At 34.3% G+C, this 15,424-nt stretch overlaps 1 protein-coding gene across 1 annotated transcript in view; it reads right to left on the reverse strand.

The window, feature by feature from the left end:
* The window catches only part of ERBB4 (erb-b2 receptor tyrosine kinase 4), a 1,378,308-nt gene that overhangs the window by 260,599 nt on the left and 1,102,285 nt on the right, over positions 1–15,424 (reverse strand). The window contains exon 17 of the mRNA XM_044670735.1: positions 9,062–9,194. Coding sequence (XP_044526670.1) covers positions 9,062–9,194 — 133 coding nt within the window. The remainder of the gene's footprint in view (positions 1–9,061; positions 9,195–15,424) is intronic.

Genomic DNA, 15,424 nt, shown 5'->3' on the forward strand with positions numbered 1-15,424 from the left:
GATGTGTATAAGAGACAGTATATATACTTACACACACAAATGTGTGTGTATTTTATGAAATGCATAGCAATATATTAGTTCTATTATTGTTATTATTATTAACAATTATTATTTTAAATGATAGTCTATCAGGTAAAGCTGCAAATACCTGAGGATGACTATTATGTTCCTACTGAGTCTTTCTGCCATCTTTCAACTTTCAACTTACTGAGTTCTTTCAAATAATCTGCCCATGGCATGAACTAGAAGACCTTAGCTATTTTGGTTTCCTTCTTTCTGATGTTTTCCAAATTATCAACATCCTTACTAAACTATGGCCTAGAGAACAGAATACAATACCTAATGTGGTCTGAATAGGTCAGAGGGTACAAAGGAACTGGCACCTTTGGCCTAGACATTACACTTCTCTAACTGGCTCTAAAATGCATTAGCTTTTTGAGCTGTCTTATCAAACTCATCAAATGTGGTTCATTTTGACAATCATTTTCAGGGAAACTGCTATTCAACCATACTTCTCACATCTTATACTTGAAAATTCAATATAAGCAAGGGTATGCTAGTAAATATTTAACAGCCAGCTCCCCAGGAGGAAAAAAATGTTCATACAAGACATTTTTCAGATTAATTTGCATTATTTCTTTTTTCTCCATCACTTATTTAAGTCTAGACAATTTTGATAAAATAACAATATAGTCCTGGAGCCTGGAGGACCTGGGGTTAAAAGGCTCTTCAGAGCTACCTCCCCTAGACCCTAGTATAAGACTTTGCATTCATCCTCAAGTTTTGTCTTATTAATTTACACCCCAACTACCAGTCTTTTTGGTTCTTTAACACTGACTTCACTCTCCCCTTCAGATTTATATCAGTTTCAAATATGATAGGCATGCCACTGAAAATTTTTTTTAAAAAACCTTTATCTTCTGCTGTGTGGAGGTTCCAAGACAGAAGAGCATTTAGGGCTAGGCGACGGGAGATAAGTGACTTGCCCAGGGTCACACAGCTAAGAAGAGTCTGAGGCTGGATTTGTTCCCAAGACCTTTCACCTCTAGCTCTGGTTCTCAATTCATTGTACCACCTAGCTGCTCCCCACTGAAACATTTATATAACTCAAGGAGAAAAAGAGATTTAATAACAAATTGCCAAATGCATCCCACGACATGCAAATCTCTACTTCTTTCAAATTAATACAGAAATGTTTGTAGCCATTCTTTGAGTTTAGTCATTTAACTAGGTCTGAATCTTCTTAGTGTTGACTACTATCCAGATGCCAACTCTTCATTTTATTCAATAGGAAAACAGGAGAGAAATGGCATAGAAGGGAAATAGCAATGTTTCTTTAAATGTTAAATGAAAGGGACTACCCTTTAAATACAGACAAATAGCCTGTCCTATTTCAGTGTAAGGAAAATAATTAAGGGTTACTCTTTCTCAAATTGCTTTGAAACCGCCACCGTATTTCAAAGTGTCTGTTTACAAGGCTAAGTGTATTGTGTCTTTCCAGCATGGGTACTATTATCATGCTTCTATGAACATCACGGTCTACTTCATTTGGCAGGCAGGCTCCTGTGTGTAGGTAAGTCTATCAATAGCTGGGAATCACTTTGTAGAGAAAATGTATAATCAGAAACTTTACGCCTAATCTTGAGCTGCTGCTGAAACAGTTTGATATGGTAATTTCCCCCTGTGGGGTTCATCTTCTCTCCTAATCATTCCAGTAAATGATACCACCATGTAGCCAGATTCCTTTGCACCTCTCGCGGAGACATGAATTGTGATAGATGAGATAATGTATACAAAGTGCTTTGTAAACTCTAAAGCACTATGAAACAGTTATTACCATTAAAATTATTTGAATATCAACAATAATAGTAGTTTAAAACTGCTAATTTACCTTCCTGTGGTCCTTCCAGTAAAATTTCTGAAGCTAGATGTACATGTGGATTTTTTAATGTTTTTTTAAAAAATTTTTACATATAAATATAATTTTTAATAATTGCTTTCTGATATTTGAGATTCATATTTTATATTGCCTTTCTCTCCCTCCCCCTCCCTAATACATATAGATTTCAATTGAATATACATATACAGATAGATTTGGATATCTATCTGTGATATAGATCTATTTATTCATCTATAGTACACACACCAATATCTTTATTTAAACAAAGGAAAGGCTTTAGCTTCCCTGATCCTTTTCTATTTTATTTGTACAATTCAATTGTTTAAAAAAACACCTCTGAGAAATACAAGTAACTCAGTGTTATAAGACTGAATTCCAGATATTTGAAGCAACAAACTCATTTAGAGCCACCTTAATATTATGTTAACTGTAGAGTGAATAAACCTCTAAGTGAAAGAGCCCCCTTATTTGGAGTGGCCACCTCATAATGCAGGAGCTATCTGGGTATAATAAGTAGGAGTTTATTTTTTTGCCTCTTAATACCAACGTATTTGTTATTCTTGGGTTTTATCAGTAGACTCCTTGATCATACATATGATTTTTGTCTTCTGTTTTAACAACAACAACAATGAAACCTTTTTTAAAAACACAATTCCTTTTGCAATTTGGATTTCCTAAAGACACCGAATGATTTGGACCCCAAACCTATCTCTGCTACTTTCTGTGAGTGTGTCCTTGGCCAAGTGACTTCGACTCTATGGTCCTCAGTTCCTCATTTGTAAAATAAGGCAGTTAGACTAGATAACCTTCTAGCTCTAACTATAGGGTCTTAGAGGAATATCTTGGTATATAACTATGATAACCAAATGTAGATGGGTTATAATTGGTCCTGTTGGAAGGATTATCTATATTCATGAGATCACTGGTTTCCCTGAAAAACTGGAATATAAACAAATGAGATAATATGTATGTTATACATATAAATAAAGTATTTTATAACCTTAAAGTACAGTATAAATGTTAGATCTATTCTGCATTCAATCATAGTTTCTTTTCTCTGGTGTTATACAATTTGCCAAATGCTTTCACACATATTATCAAATTCAGTTTTCATAATTTCCTGCTATTGGGGTAGGAAAGGCAAGTATTATTATTCCCATTTTACATAAGAGCAAGTGAGGCCTCAGAAGAATAATGAAATTTTACAAGGATACACACTAAGTGCCTAAATACTATAAGGAAAATGAATGGCCCCACTGATATCTCTAGGTGAGCTGGTGAATCCTGTTTTATTTGTCTTTGTTGATACTTATTTAACAACTCTATGAGTAAATGATATCAGGCAAGTCAGGAAAAAAATCGTTTAGATAAATTAAAAAAGATACAAGATCTACTTGAAACCACATATATGTAGCTTTATGATCCATTTTTAAAAATTATCTGCAAATATATCTAAGTGCAAGGAACAAGGTCTGGAGTGAAAGAGCATCCAGGAGAAAGTAAGGCATATTTGGAAATTTCATTTACAAGTTAGCAGAAAGTCATAGTATCAACCACAATGTCAGTAACTCCTTCTAAAGAATTCTCTCTGCAGTTTAAATACAGTTCCAACAGGGGGTAGTGGTGATTCACAAGTATGGATGTTTTTGAGATAAGAAGTATACATATCTACACAATGAATCATTATTAAATAACTATGTATGTCATTATAATTATTAAATTAAGTGATAGGGAAGAGACGTGTGATTATTGGAATAGGGAATTATTAGGTAAAGAAATTTCCTATACCGACCTAAGTCAGTTCTTTCTTTATAATTTATGATCTTTGAGCATTGACAATTTTAGTGACTTGCCCAGGGTCACAGAGCCAGGATCTATCAGAGATAGAACATATATGATGATGTTTAATACATCATATGGTATTGATATTTAAGCTTAGTGGGATTTAACATCACATGTTAATTATTATTAATTATATCATTATTTAATATTTAAGAGAGTCAACCAAATGACAGTAGGCAGAGAGTTGATCTATGAGTCAGGAAGACTTGGTTTTAAGTGCTGCCTCTGGAATTAGGCCAGTCATTAGCTCTTCAGTTTTCTAGGAAACTATAAATTAAAGATAGAGTACTACCCTTCTCTGTTAAGGGCAGTTGTTAGGCGGGTTTTGCCCCTTTCCTCTCCCTAGTCCCCCGCTGCCATTGGAGTTCCTTATAATATTGAAATTACAGGCCTACTCCCTATCCTAATAATGATTAAGCTGGTATGTCACATATTAATTATTAATAGTCTATATACCTTTTCCCCTTTTAGAATCTACAAACTAGAACATGGCCTTAGAGAGATACTTTCCGTTCTTATTCAGCAACTTGGCTCTGGCCTTATCCCCAGCCAATCAACCTCACTTCTAATCATATAAACACCCAAATCTTTTTACTGGCAAATAAAAGCATTTAGCTTCCTAATGACTTTTTGTTACAGTTATTAATTCTATTCATGAAAATATTCACTGTGTTTTATATATATATATATACATATATACATGACTTTTTTACATAAAAAGAATATTTGTTGTGAAAAATCATAAGGATGTGTTTATTTGGCAATATAATGTACCTTTTAAGAAGGATCATCTTCAGAGAGGCATACAAGGAAAATGAGTTTCATATTCACTCCTTTAGTTGTTTAACTTCTCCATAACAGCTGGTCCTCTTTTTTGAAATCTAAAAACCTTCATATGGCTTTAGAAAGAGAGACCTTTTTTTTTTTTTTTTCCCCTTAGCCATCTACTTAACTGGGACCCTAAACCTTGGACTAATCAGGCCTGTCATTCATCACCGAGCTGCTTCTCTGTAGGGAATTGACTCGCTGACTGCCCAGAGCTGATCAGGAAGGTATCTTCTCGCCTCCAGCATGCCAGCTATGCTGCCCCTGTGCATGGCCAAGCAAGACTAAAATAGATCTGCTTGAAATTTTTATATGTCTGAACAAAGTTAAAAGTAAACTGGGTGGCCTTAGGCGAAATTCTGGAGTAGGTGAAGTTGGTCTTTGGTGCCTCTAGTCACCTCTTTTTCCACTTGCCATCCTTAGTGCTCAGCATCCCTTAGAGGTGAAAACCAGCTAATCTGGGCTACTACTACATATCTATAAGAAAGTGGGAGCAATACTGACTTAGATGCCATTTCTGTGGGTATCGAGGAAGAGAAGTGGAATGTACCAGAAAGGGACAGTCAGATTGTCAAGTGTGTAATCCAAGAGCTGAAAGAGCTCAAATGGTAGAGAAAACAGTCTGTATTAGAGTTCAGCATATTGATAGGAAAGCAGCAAACAATCCCTGGCCCACTGCAAGTCTGTTGTTTCAGGGATTGTAATCTGGTAATGAGGTATAAAAACAGAATACTACTACATGTCAGTCATTATTCTAGAAATGACCATGTACCCAGATTTTTTAACATAGTAGAATTAGGGTATTCTCTTTGTAGGGTACAGTGTTCTGTGCCATTGCTTTTCTTCTGCCTGTAATATGAGAACTATAAAACATTAGAATGGACTTCTAGCTTGTGTGATTCCAGCTTTCCTCCATGAATCTTTTCTTGATACGTCCAGCTTTTATTTTCTTCCCTGCCCCGACTCCTTCCACTTCTCTCTTTCCTCTGTCTCTGGCTCTTGCCCCAATCTCTTTTCCCTTCTCTCTCCTCTTCCTTCTCTCTTTTCTTTTTCCCCTCTCTCTCCCTTCCCCTTGTCCCATTTTCTGGTCTTCTTTCTCTCCTTTCTCTCTCTTTTTTCTCTCACTCCTCATTCTTCTCCCTCTCCATCCTCTCTCCCATCTTTCTCCACACTGCTCTCACCCTCCCTCTCTTGCTCTCATTCTCCCCACACACCTCCTTTTCCATTTTCTTCTTCTCTTTCTCTTTGCCTCTTTGGGGACAGACTTTACTTTTTGTCTTGCTATACCCAGTACCTAACATATTATCTGTCCTAGAGTAAGGTTTAACAAATGAAAAATTGAGTTAAATTACAAGTAGATTTCTGATTCTTTGTGACTAAGCTCTGGCCTATGTAGATTGGGAAAGATTGACAAAGAAGCCACATTATCCAAAGGTCATTCTAGTGGTCATTCAACTTGCCCTCTTCACTACTATGGTATTCAAGTCTAAAAGGTAGATATACAGTCTGGGAAAAGCCTGGAATAACCCTCCATTCCCTCATTTACAGAGAATCAAGAGAACAGCATAACAATAGGTGAATCAACAAACATTTACCCTGGGCCTGGGAGATAAAGTGACTTAATGGAAAGGAAGGCAAGTTCTAGGAGTTGAAGTCTGGGTCACCTTTCCAAATTTCAAATCACTAAATATTTGCAGTCCTTGGTCCTTCATTTTCTTCATCTATAAAATGATGAACCTTAACTAGATGATCTATGAGGTCGTTTTCAGGTCTAATATTTTAAACTTCCATAGAGAAAGGATTAAGGGAAAGAGATTTGATCATTTATTTTACTGGTAAATAAGTTAATTATTTCCCTCTTTGACTCCTATTCTTTCCCTTTTTTTTAAGATTCAGTACTTTTATGGCCTATTTCCTGACCAACTAGCCAAACACTTCTCTCCTATCAGTCATTATTCAGAGATCTAGTTCCAATTATTGGTTGTGGGTAGAGGAGCATGCTACACTTAGCTTCTCTCTAGGATCTAGAATTTTTAGCCCCTAATGAACATTCTGTCCTCCCATTCAGCTGGCTCTCTTCCTATTCACCAATCTCTATCTTTCAATCCCTGAAAACTTAGAAGCCAGAGAGTCATTCTTCCTCTCCTGTTTGTTATATTTTTTCCCACTTTCTGGAGCAGGCATCTCACAAACCATCCCCATCTATACTTCTTATCCTTTTCTTTCTTTTGAAGTATTATTATGATTAATCCCAAATCCTTATTTCCAGAGATGTCTTCCCCAAAAGATCCAGATCTACCTGTCCAATAGGATATGAGGCAAATCTATCAAGGGGTTTTACTAAGTCCTTCAATTCAATGTGTCCAAAAATAAGTTTATCATATTTATTTTATATCTGCCCTTTATCCACAGTATAATTTATTAATTTCAAGTTATACAAAATTAACAAAGCACCAACTACATGTAGAGGATCATGTATTATTTCATGTTGTAGATATCTGTCTTTTTTTTGTTGTTGTTGTCCAGTCTTTTTCATTCATAGCCCACTCCTTGTGACCCTATCTGAGAATTTGTTGGCAAAGATGCTGAAGTGGTTTGCTATTCCTTCTCTAGCTCATTTTATAAATGAGAAAACTGAGTCAATTAGGATCCAGTGACTTGCTCAGGTTCACAAAGTCAGTGAATGCCTAAGAGCAGACTTTTACTTAGGAAATGGGTCTTCATAATTCCAGACCTGGCACTTTATCCAGTGTGCCATCTAGCTGCCCTATCTGCTTTAACTCCCTGTTATACTATAAGCCCTGTGAGGGTATGAACTCTGTCTTAGCTATATTTCTATCTCCCATACCAGCATTTAGCTTAATGTAGGGATCCAATAAATCCTTGCTGGACTGAACTTTCTTGCCACTCATAGTCTCAGGGTGTTTTCTATCTTAAGCTCTTCAACACCACAAGATAGGAAAGGGTAGCTAGAAAATGCACTTCTTAAGATGAAGAGCATAGAATTGTTAAAGACTGAGAAGCTTGAAGGAGGAAGACCATCTGGGGGTCTTCATTCTTGGGATAGAGTGAAAGGAAGCAAAAAAGAATAATTACTGAGTAATATGTTTCAGTATTGCTTTATTTTAATAGGCCTGTTTCTTTATGTGCAAATAAGACTGAAATGATCAGAATTATAAAAAAAACTTAGTTTATGTGAAGAAGAATGACTAATTATAGTCACTGTGATTTGCTTATCATTTATATAAGACTAGATGACAATTATGCACATCATCCACGTCTACTAGATTTGTTTTGCTATCAATTTTGCTTTAATAAAATGCTAAACACTTTTCATGTAGGTGATGGATTTGTATACAATTAAAATTTGCAGAGGAGCACTGTTGGACTTTTGAGTGAGATTCCTACCTCTTTCCAACATTTTTTCCTAGCATAGTCTTTTCAAAATACATTAAAGCCACAGTGTGAAATTAATATCTTATTGAGAGAAGTCATTTCCAACGTGTCTTTCCAATAACAGACTCTGTTTGCCATTTTCTATTCACCAACTTCTAGAGAAGGATAATTGGCCACCACTATCTATACTCTCAGGACTTGAATAGATCTTGAATTCTTATTCCACTTACAATGAATTTTCCATTATTGATTTTACATAATTATTTTTCAGGTTTATTTAGCAAGCATTTTGAGATAATCAGTTTTATGTTGTAAAGTCTAAACATAGAAAAGTTATCAAACAGAATTTTAATTTATCTTAATTCACTTGGTTGAAGGAAGGGAATTCCATATTAATTTTGAAAATAAAATATGATCATGATTCCATTATCAGAGATTTATCAAATATTATATGCAGGGCATTATGTCATATTTTGAAGACCACCATAAAGCAGAAAGTGTACTGGATGTTGAGAAAGAGGATCTAGGTTCATATCCTGCCTGTGCCTCTTCCTGACTATGAAACTTTGTGTATGTCACTTACTCTTTCTCTACCTCAGTTCTCTCCTTTATAAAATGAAGCAGATGAAATTGATGGTCATTGATATTCATTTCTGTTCTAGCTCTATGATTTTATGATGCTGACATCCTTACCAAAAACCATGAAAATAGTTAAGAGTATTGTGTGGTTGTTCAATTGTAACCAACTCTTCGTAACCTTATTTGGGGATTTTTTGGCTAGGATAACTAGAATTTGTTGCCATTTCCCTTCTACAGCACATTTTAAATATGAAGAAACTGAGGTAAATAGGAAATAGCCAAAATGCCCAAGGTGACACATAAAAAGCAACTGAGGTCAGATTTGAACTCAAGTCTTCCTGAAACCAGGCTCCAGCATTCTCTCTACTATACCATCTAGCTTCCCAATTAAAATTATTACATGAGTACAATCAGAGAGCCATGAAGCACCATGTGCTGTATATAGGGTATATAGGAAAAGATCTTAGCCCTTAGCCCATAACTAACTGTGTGTTGTACTAAGCTAAAGTGAAATCTCACCTCTGTCTCTAGAAACCTTCTTAATGCTCTCTTCTTTTTGATGCTCTTGCGTCGAACATACACAGCAAATGTCAGGCCCACAATCACCAGGATGAAAAGTCCACCAATGACTCCTGCAGCAATCAGGGGAGTTCTACCGACCAGAATACAAAGACTTTAAGTAAGGAGAGAAGATTGCACAGAGAGCAGAGGCATGCATTAAATTAACCACATGGAAAAGTATGATTTTTGTAAATCATAAATTCAGTCAGTTAGAAGAAAAGCAGATAAAATAACATTTAAGGACTGTGATAAGGGCTCTCATTTTCACACTTCCAAAACATCTCCATTTCAATATTTTTCTAAAATGCCATGCACATACAACCAATTTTCTGAAAATGGGTAGGCACAACATGCAGTTTGATGACAAATGTAAAACTGTAATGGCAGAATGAGAAAAATATTCTAGAAATGTTGCCAGCAGAGGATTTTAAATTAAGTTTTAGAGTCAACTATAGCTTTCTTTAAAAGAAGGGAAAACAGAATTTGAGAGCATAGACAACTAACTAAAAAGAACACTAATATATTATCATTCAACACTTCATACAAAATCAGCTCTCATGTGTGATTGCTGATACCTCTAAGTATTTCCCAGGGGGTTCTAGGGCCTTTCAACCCTGAAGATAGTAGAGATCTCAAATCTCTAGTATTTTATGGCACAATGCTAGGTACTAGAAGATATTGGCACCTTAATAGCTAGGCTAAGAAAGGAAAAAAGATGAAAAAGGACTAACACAGAATGTCATGGATTTCTAAAAAAATAGGAAGTAGATTCAGACTCTAGTAAAGCAGAAGGAGAAATGGGAGACTATCTGGTAATATTATGCTCTGAGAATAGAATCATGATATTTGGACATTTACTTATGGTTTTCAGAAAAGAAGAAATGCAGTTTCAAAATGAAAAAGAGTCATAGTAAAGAATCATGAAAAAGCCACCTATATTTAGAGGTAGCCATTGATGTATATGATTCCCCAATGCAGGTTAAGGTAGGAAGACACCTTTTGATTGAGTTATCATTTGCTACAAACCCTCCCCTTTAGTTCTCAGTACAGTATTCTTTCTGATTTCAATTGTTTTTTATTGTTTTCATTTCCTGTCCTAAATGTTTAGAATTAACAATACTATAAACCTTCTGTAGAGGATGGATTATACTATGTCTTTCTTTTGTAATATGTAGTGTCTAGTGAGTTGATTTAGTAAATAATGGATTGTACTTGAAATCAGGAAAACTTGAATTTAAAGACTGCCTCTGACACTCACTAGTTGTGCTACCTTGGGCAAGTTAATTAATCTCTCTCAGCCTCTGTTTTCTCACCTGTAAAATAAAAATAATAATGGCACTAGCCTTACAGAATTGTTGGAAAGTTAAAACTGGATAAAATAAGAAGCTATGAAAATCTTAAAGCGCTATATGAATATTATTATTTTTTTTGCCAGTTCAGTATAAGGCACTTAATATATATTTTAAAAGTTATCTTGATATCAAATAAGTTGATTTCTATTTCAGAGGTAATAAGTAAAATTAATTCATAAATTTATAAGTTTTTTGATGTTATAACATTATTTTCTATCCTTATCTGAGGTACATTTATGTTTTCTAAAAGTTAAAATTATCTCTTATTTTGGAACATTATTTTTTCTCTCTCAAAGCTGTATCAGAAATATTGCTAGTGGATTATAGGTTAAATTTTAGATTTATTAAATACCTTTAAAAATAAGAGTTTAACTCATCATTACAAATGGCAGTCTTGACCCCTAACAATTGCTTTGTTGACTTATAGAAACAGAGAAACTGAAAGATGCTTTCAATTCTGAAGGACATTTTCTGACAGATAAAAGTAGCAAAGCCTACCACAATCTAGCTACAATTCATTTTTAAGCTACTAAAGAGGATTTTTGAAAGGAAAATATTAGATGATAGAATTGTATATATACATATATATATATATTTATGTGCTTCTTCATACATGTATGCAAGTACATATACACACATACTAGGAAAACCACACTAGGTTAAGAACACATGGCAATCCCTATGCTAAAGTAGAAGCATATTTTCAGGAATAGAATATAAAGAAGTATTTAGGATAATGCATTATAGATTTGCAGATTGGCTGTAATATTTAGTTATTCTGCTAAAAATTCCCCTGAAATGTCAATTTAGCAGAAATCATTGGAAAGATATGATTACAGGACAGGTAGGTGGCTCAGTGGATTAAGAACCAGCCCTGGGGACCAGAGGTTAAATTGGGCTACAGATACTTCCTACTTGTGTGTGATCCTGGGCAACTCACTTAACCCCCTTTTCATAGACCTTACCACTTTTCTGCCTTAGAGCCAATACTTAGTATTGAATCTAAGATGGAAGATAAGGGTTTTTAAAAAAATAAAGTTATGGTTTTCCAAGACTAATATGATAGTCATTAAAGTTGTTTGAGACAAGAAGCTCATCATTTTTATATCAATTTGAATCAATCTCTAAAACTTTTGTGGCTTACTATCCAATCTGAATTAACAAGAAATAAAGTATAAAGAAGAAATGAAGTATTGTGATGTAGTAGAAAGAAAAAAGTAACTGGGGTCCAAAAATGAGTTCAAATCTTGGTTCAGATATTCACCAGTCATATGACTCAAAGCAAGGCATGTTAACCACCATGGATCTCTATTTTCTTATATGTAAAATGGGAAATATAATATATGACACCATCTTCTCTGCAGAGTTGTTTTGATAAAAAGCATTTTGAAAGTCGTAAAGAGCTATAAATAAGTATTTCAGTGTCATTCCCATGACAAGAAATGTCTTTCTTCCTATATTTTATTTTTTAAATGTAAGTAGAAATAGGGTATATTTTGGTTTTTTTATGTTGTTTTACTCATTCTTGAAGAATTTGAGACTTGTTATTGTAGTGATTCCATTGCTTGCCCATGGGCTTTGGAGTAATGAAATTCACAAAAATCTGTTAGACAATTTCAGTCTTTCCCTAACTATGCTTGATATAAAATAAGCCTAAAAGGAACTCTATTCATTGCCTGACGGGTTTTATCATTTTTCATTCTAATACCTCTAGTTGCCTATAGAGCATTCACTTACCTAATTTAATAAATATGCCTAAATTGATAGATCCAGCATTTATTAAGTACTTGTTATGTGTCAGGCATGTTGCAAAGCACTGGAGACATAAATAAAAGGATGAAAAAGAGTCTTTGTCTCCTTAAGGAGTTTATATTCCAGAAAGAGAAGGAAACGATGAAGAAGAACTGCAAAGATGGGGAAGGGTGAGATACAACCAGTAGCATGATGTGGAAATGGCTGAGAAATAGAATGAGAACCTGTTTCTAAGGAAGGTAAGATGAAAACTCATCTGACAGATCTATGAGATCCAGGAATAGAGGACAAGTTTGTTGCAGGGAAGAGATGAGGATCATGGCTGGACTGTAAGTGGCATGATAAAATGAGAACTGAAAGGTACCAAACCTCACAATGGTCAACGAGTCAGTCAACTAGCATTCATTAAGCAACATCTGTGAGCCAGGCATTATGCAAGTATTAGAAATATATATATGAAGATTAAAAAATCCCTGCTAATGGGAAAGTCAACATGCAATCAACTATATGTATACAATTTATATGATGGATGCGTTGGGGATAATCTAAGATGGGAAGGAAACTAGTCTGTGGACTGGGCAAGGCTTTTTGCAGGGAGTGTGACTTGCTGAGACTTGAACAGAGACAGGAAAGTCAAGAAGCAGAAATAAGGAGATAGATCTTATTTATCACTATTCCTCCAAATCTGTGCTCCTTAAAATGGGACTGTTTCAACTTCTGCCACTACAGTGCCCTTCACTTCCCATGTTTAAAATCTTAATGTTATAAATAATAGTGTTTGACAATCAAAAAGTAATAATTGTTATCAACAATGCAAGAACCTAGGACAACTCAAAGGGATCCTTGATGAAGAAGGCTATCCACTATCAAAAAAGGAACTGATGGAATTTGAATGCATATTGAAGCATACATTCTTCTCTTTATTTCCTCCATGAATTTTTCTCTAGTGTAAGTGATATATGTCTTTCACAATATAATGAACGTGAAAATATTTTCAGATGTAAAACCTATGTATTATAATACCTGTGATCTTGGGGAGGGAGGAATGGTGGAAGGAAAGGAGAGAATATGGATCATAAAATGTCAGAAAATAATTATGGAAAATTGTACTGTTATGTAATTTGGAAAAAAATGGAAAAAGTAAAGTTTAGAAAAATCTTAGTGTCATATTTGACTTTTCCATTTTCTTTACTACATATATAGCTAGCCACTAAGTCCTATTAATTAATTTTTTTACCCTTTTTAGCATAGTACTCTGCACACAAGTGGCATGATTTCATCAGACTGCCCATGGCACCTGTTTTAGATGTTTTCTTCTTTTAGACAACCTAATCATCTTCTCTACAAAGAACCTCACTTCATACTTCATTGAAATATTAGAAGTCCTTAGCTTTCTCCTCTCTAATAGTATATCTAAAATTACATCAGTATTATCTACCATCCTCTCATCTTATTCTCTCTTCTCCAAGGAAGAGGTATCCTTTAATTCTGTCAATACCAAACTACATGGTTGTGTCCTTGATCCAACTTTCTCAGTCAAAATATTCCAATAATCATCCCCTCTCTTTCTCAGATTTTCATTCTCTCTTTTCATGATTCTTACAGAAATGCCCAGATTTCCCTCAGCTTGTGTATGTGTAACAGCTTCACTTGATTCTACCATTCTTTCTATCATTATATATCTTTCTTCTCCTTTATATACAAACTCTTAGAAAACACTAGCTTTATTCTACCCATTTCTCAATTCTTACTAAGTTCTTAACCACTTCAAACGTGAATTAAATTCTTTCAGCTCCACTCTCCCATACCCACACCAATGATTCAACTGGAACAGCTGTCTCTCAAGTCATCAGTAATCATTTTATTGCTAAATCCCATTGATTTTTTTTTAAATTTTGTCCTTCTTGGCCTATCTGTAATAATTAGCACTGTTAAGCATCTTCTACTTCTAGATTTTTCTCCTCTTCATTTTTAGTCACACTATTCTGTTGGGGTTTGCTTCTCTCATTTCTGATGGTTCTTCTTTAGTCTCTTTTGTAGGGTATTTTAAGAGGTTCCTAAAGAGCTACCTCTTTCAAGAAGTGTGTCCTGATTGCTCCAGTTGTTAGCACCCTATCTCTCATGCAAATCACTTTGCATTTATTTATATTAATCCTTTAATTTCTTAACTATGATTGTTGTGAATATCTCCCCAACATAATAACTGCTTTGTGAGTATAAGGACTATCTTGCTTTTTTTATTTGTATTCTCAAAGCCTAACACATGCAATGGCACATAGTAAGCACTTGATAAATGGTAACTGATTGATTGGTTAATTAATAAATAAATTGGTTAATAAATATTGGTTAATAAATAAAAATAAATATCAGTAAAATTTAATTCTTTTTCTCATGTTCTCGTGTAAGTATAAATCAGGAAGGGCAGAATCTGAGCTTCATTATTCGGTATGAAGGCCTCAGAATAATTGTTTTTTAAATAACAAAAATTAAATTTCTTTGCCAACAAAAATATCTTTAGGAAAAACAAATATCAATGAAAATAATTCTAATATCATAATTAACATTTTATTGCAGTAGGGTAAGATTTCATAATGAAGAGCTATGAACTTGTTTCTCAAAATATTTTGATAACTGTATCTCAATACAATTGGTTTCTTTTTTAATTGTGTACATTTAATTTATGCATTTAAAATATTATACTTAGAAGAGGTCCATTGTCTTGACCTGGCAAAAAGGGATCCTTGACCCAAGAGTTGAGAATCCCTCTTCTAGAAACTCTTCCTTAAATATTTACATTTGGTTGTAGTTTGTTTAAACAGACTCTCAGTTGGACAGCTCCCTGTCCACTTTTACAGTCTAAGTATTCATGCATAAATTCATGCATTTTCTATTCCTTGAAAATTTTGTGTCACTTAGGTATTTAATTAGCTTTCTCCCTGATACTATTAACACTGTGTTCCATAAAACCAGGCTAATCTGAAAAGTTGATAATAGTCTAATTTCATAAGAAAACCTATATATTCTCTTTCGTTCAGTTGCTACTTGAAAAATTTTTAACTGCAGAGTAGGCACCCATTTTTCTATAATGCCTTTCCTAAAAGCAAAAGATGTAATTCTTGACTCAACAATCTTTTTGGAAAGAAAGAAAGAAAGAAAGAAAGAAAGAAAGAAAGAAAGAAAGAAAGAAAGAAAGAAAGAAAGAAAGAAAGAAAGAAAG

The sequence above is a fragment of the Gracilinanus agilis genome, chromosome 3 (genome assembly GCF_016433145.1).
Source record: "Gracilinanus agilis isolate LMUSP501 chromosome 3, AgileGrace, whole genome shotgun sequence".
NCBI classification, from domain to species: Eukaryota; Metazoa; Chordata; class Mammalia; order Didelphimorphia; family Didelphidae; genus Gracilinanus; species Gracilinanus agilis.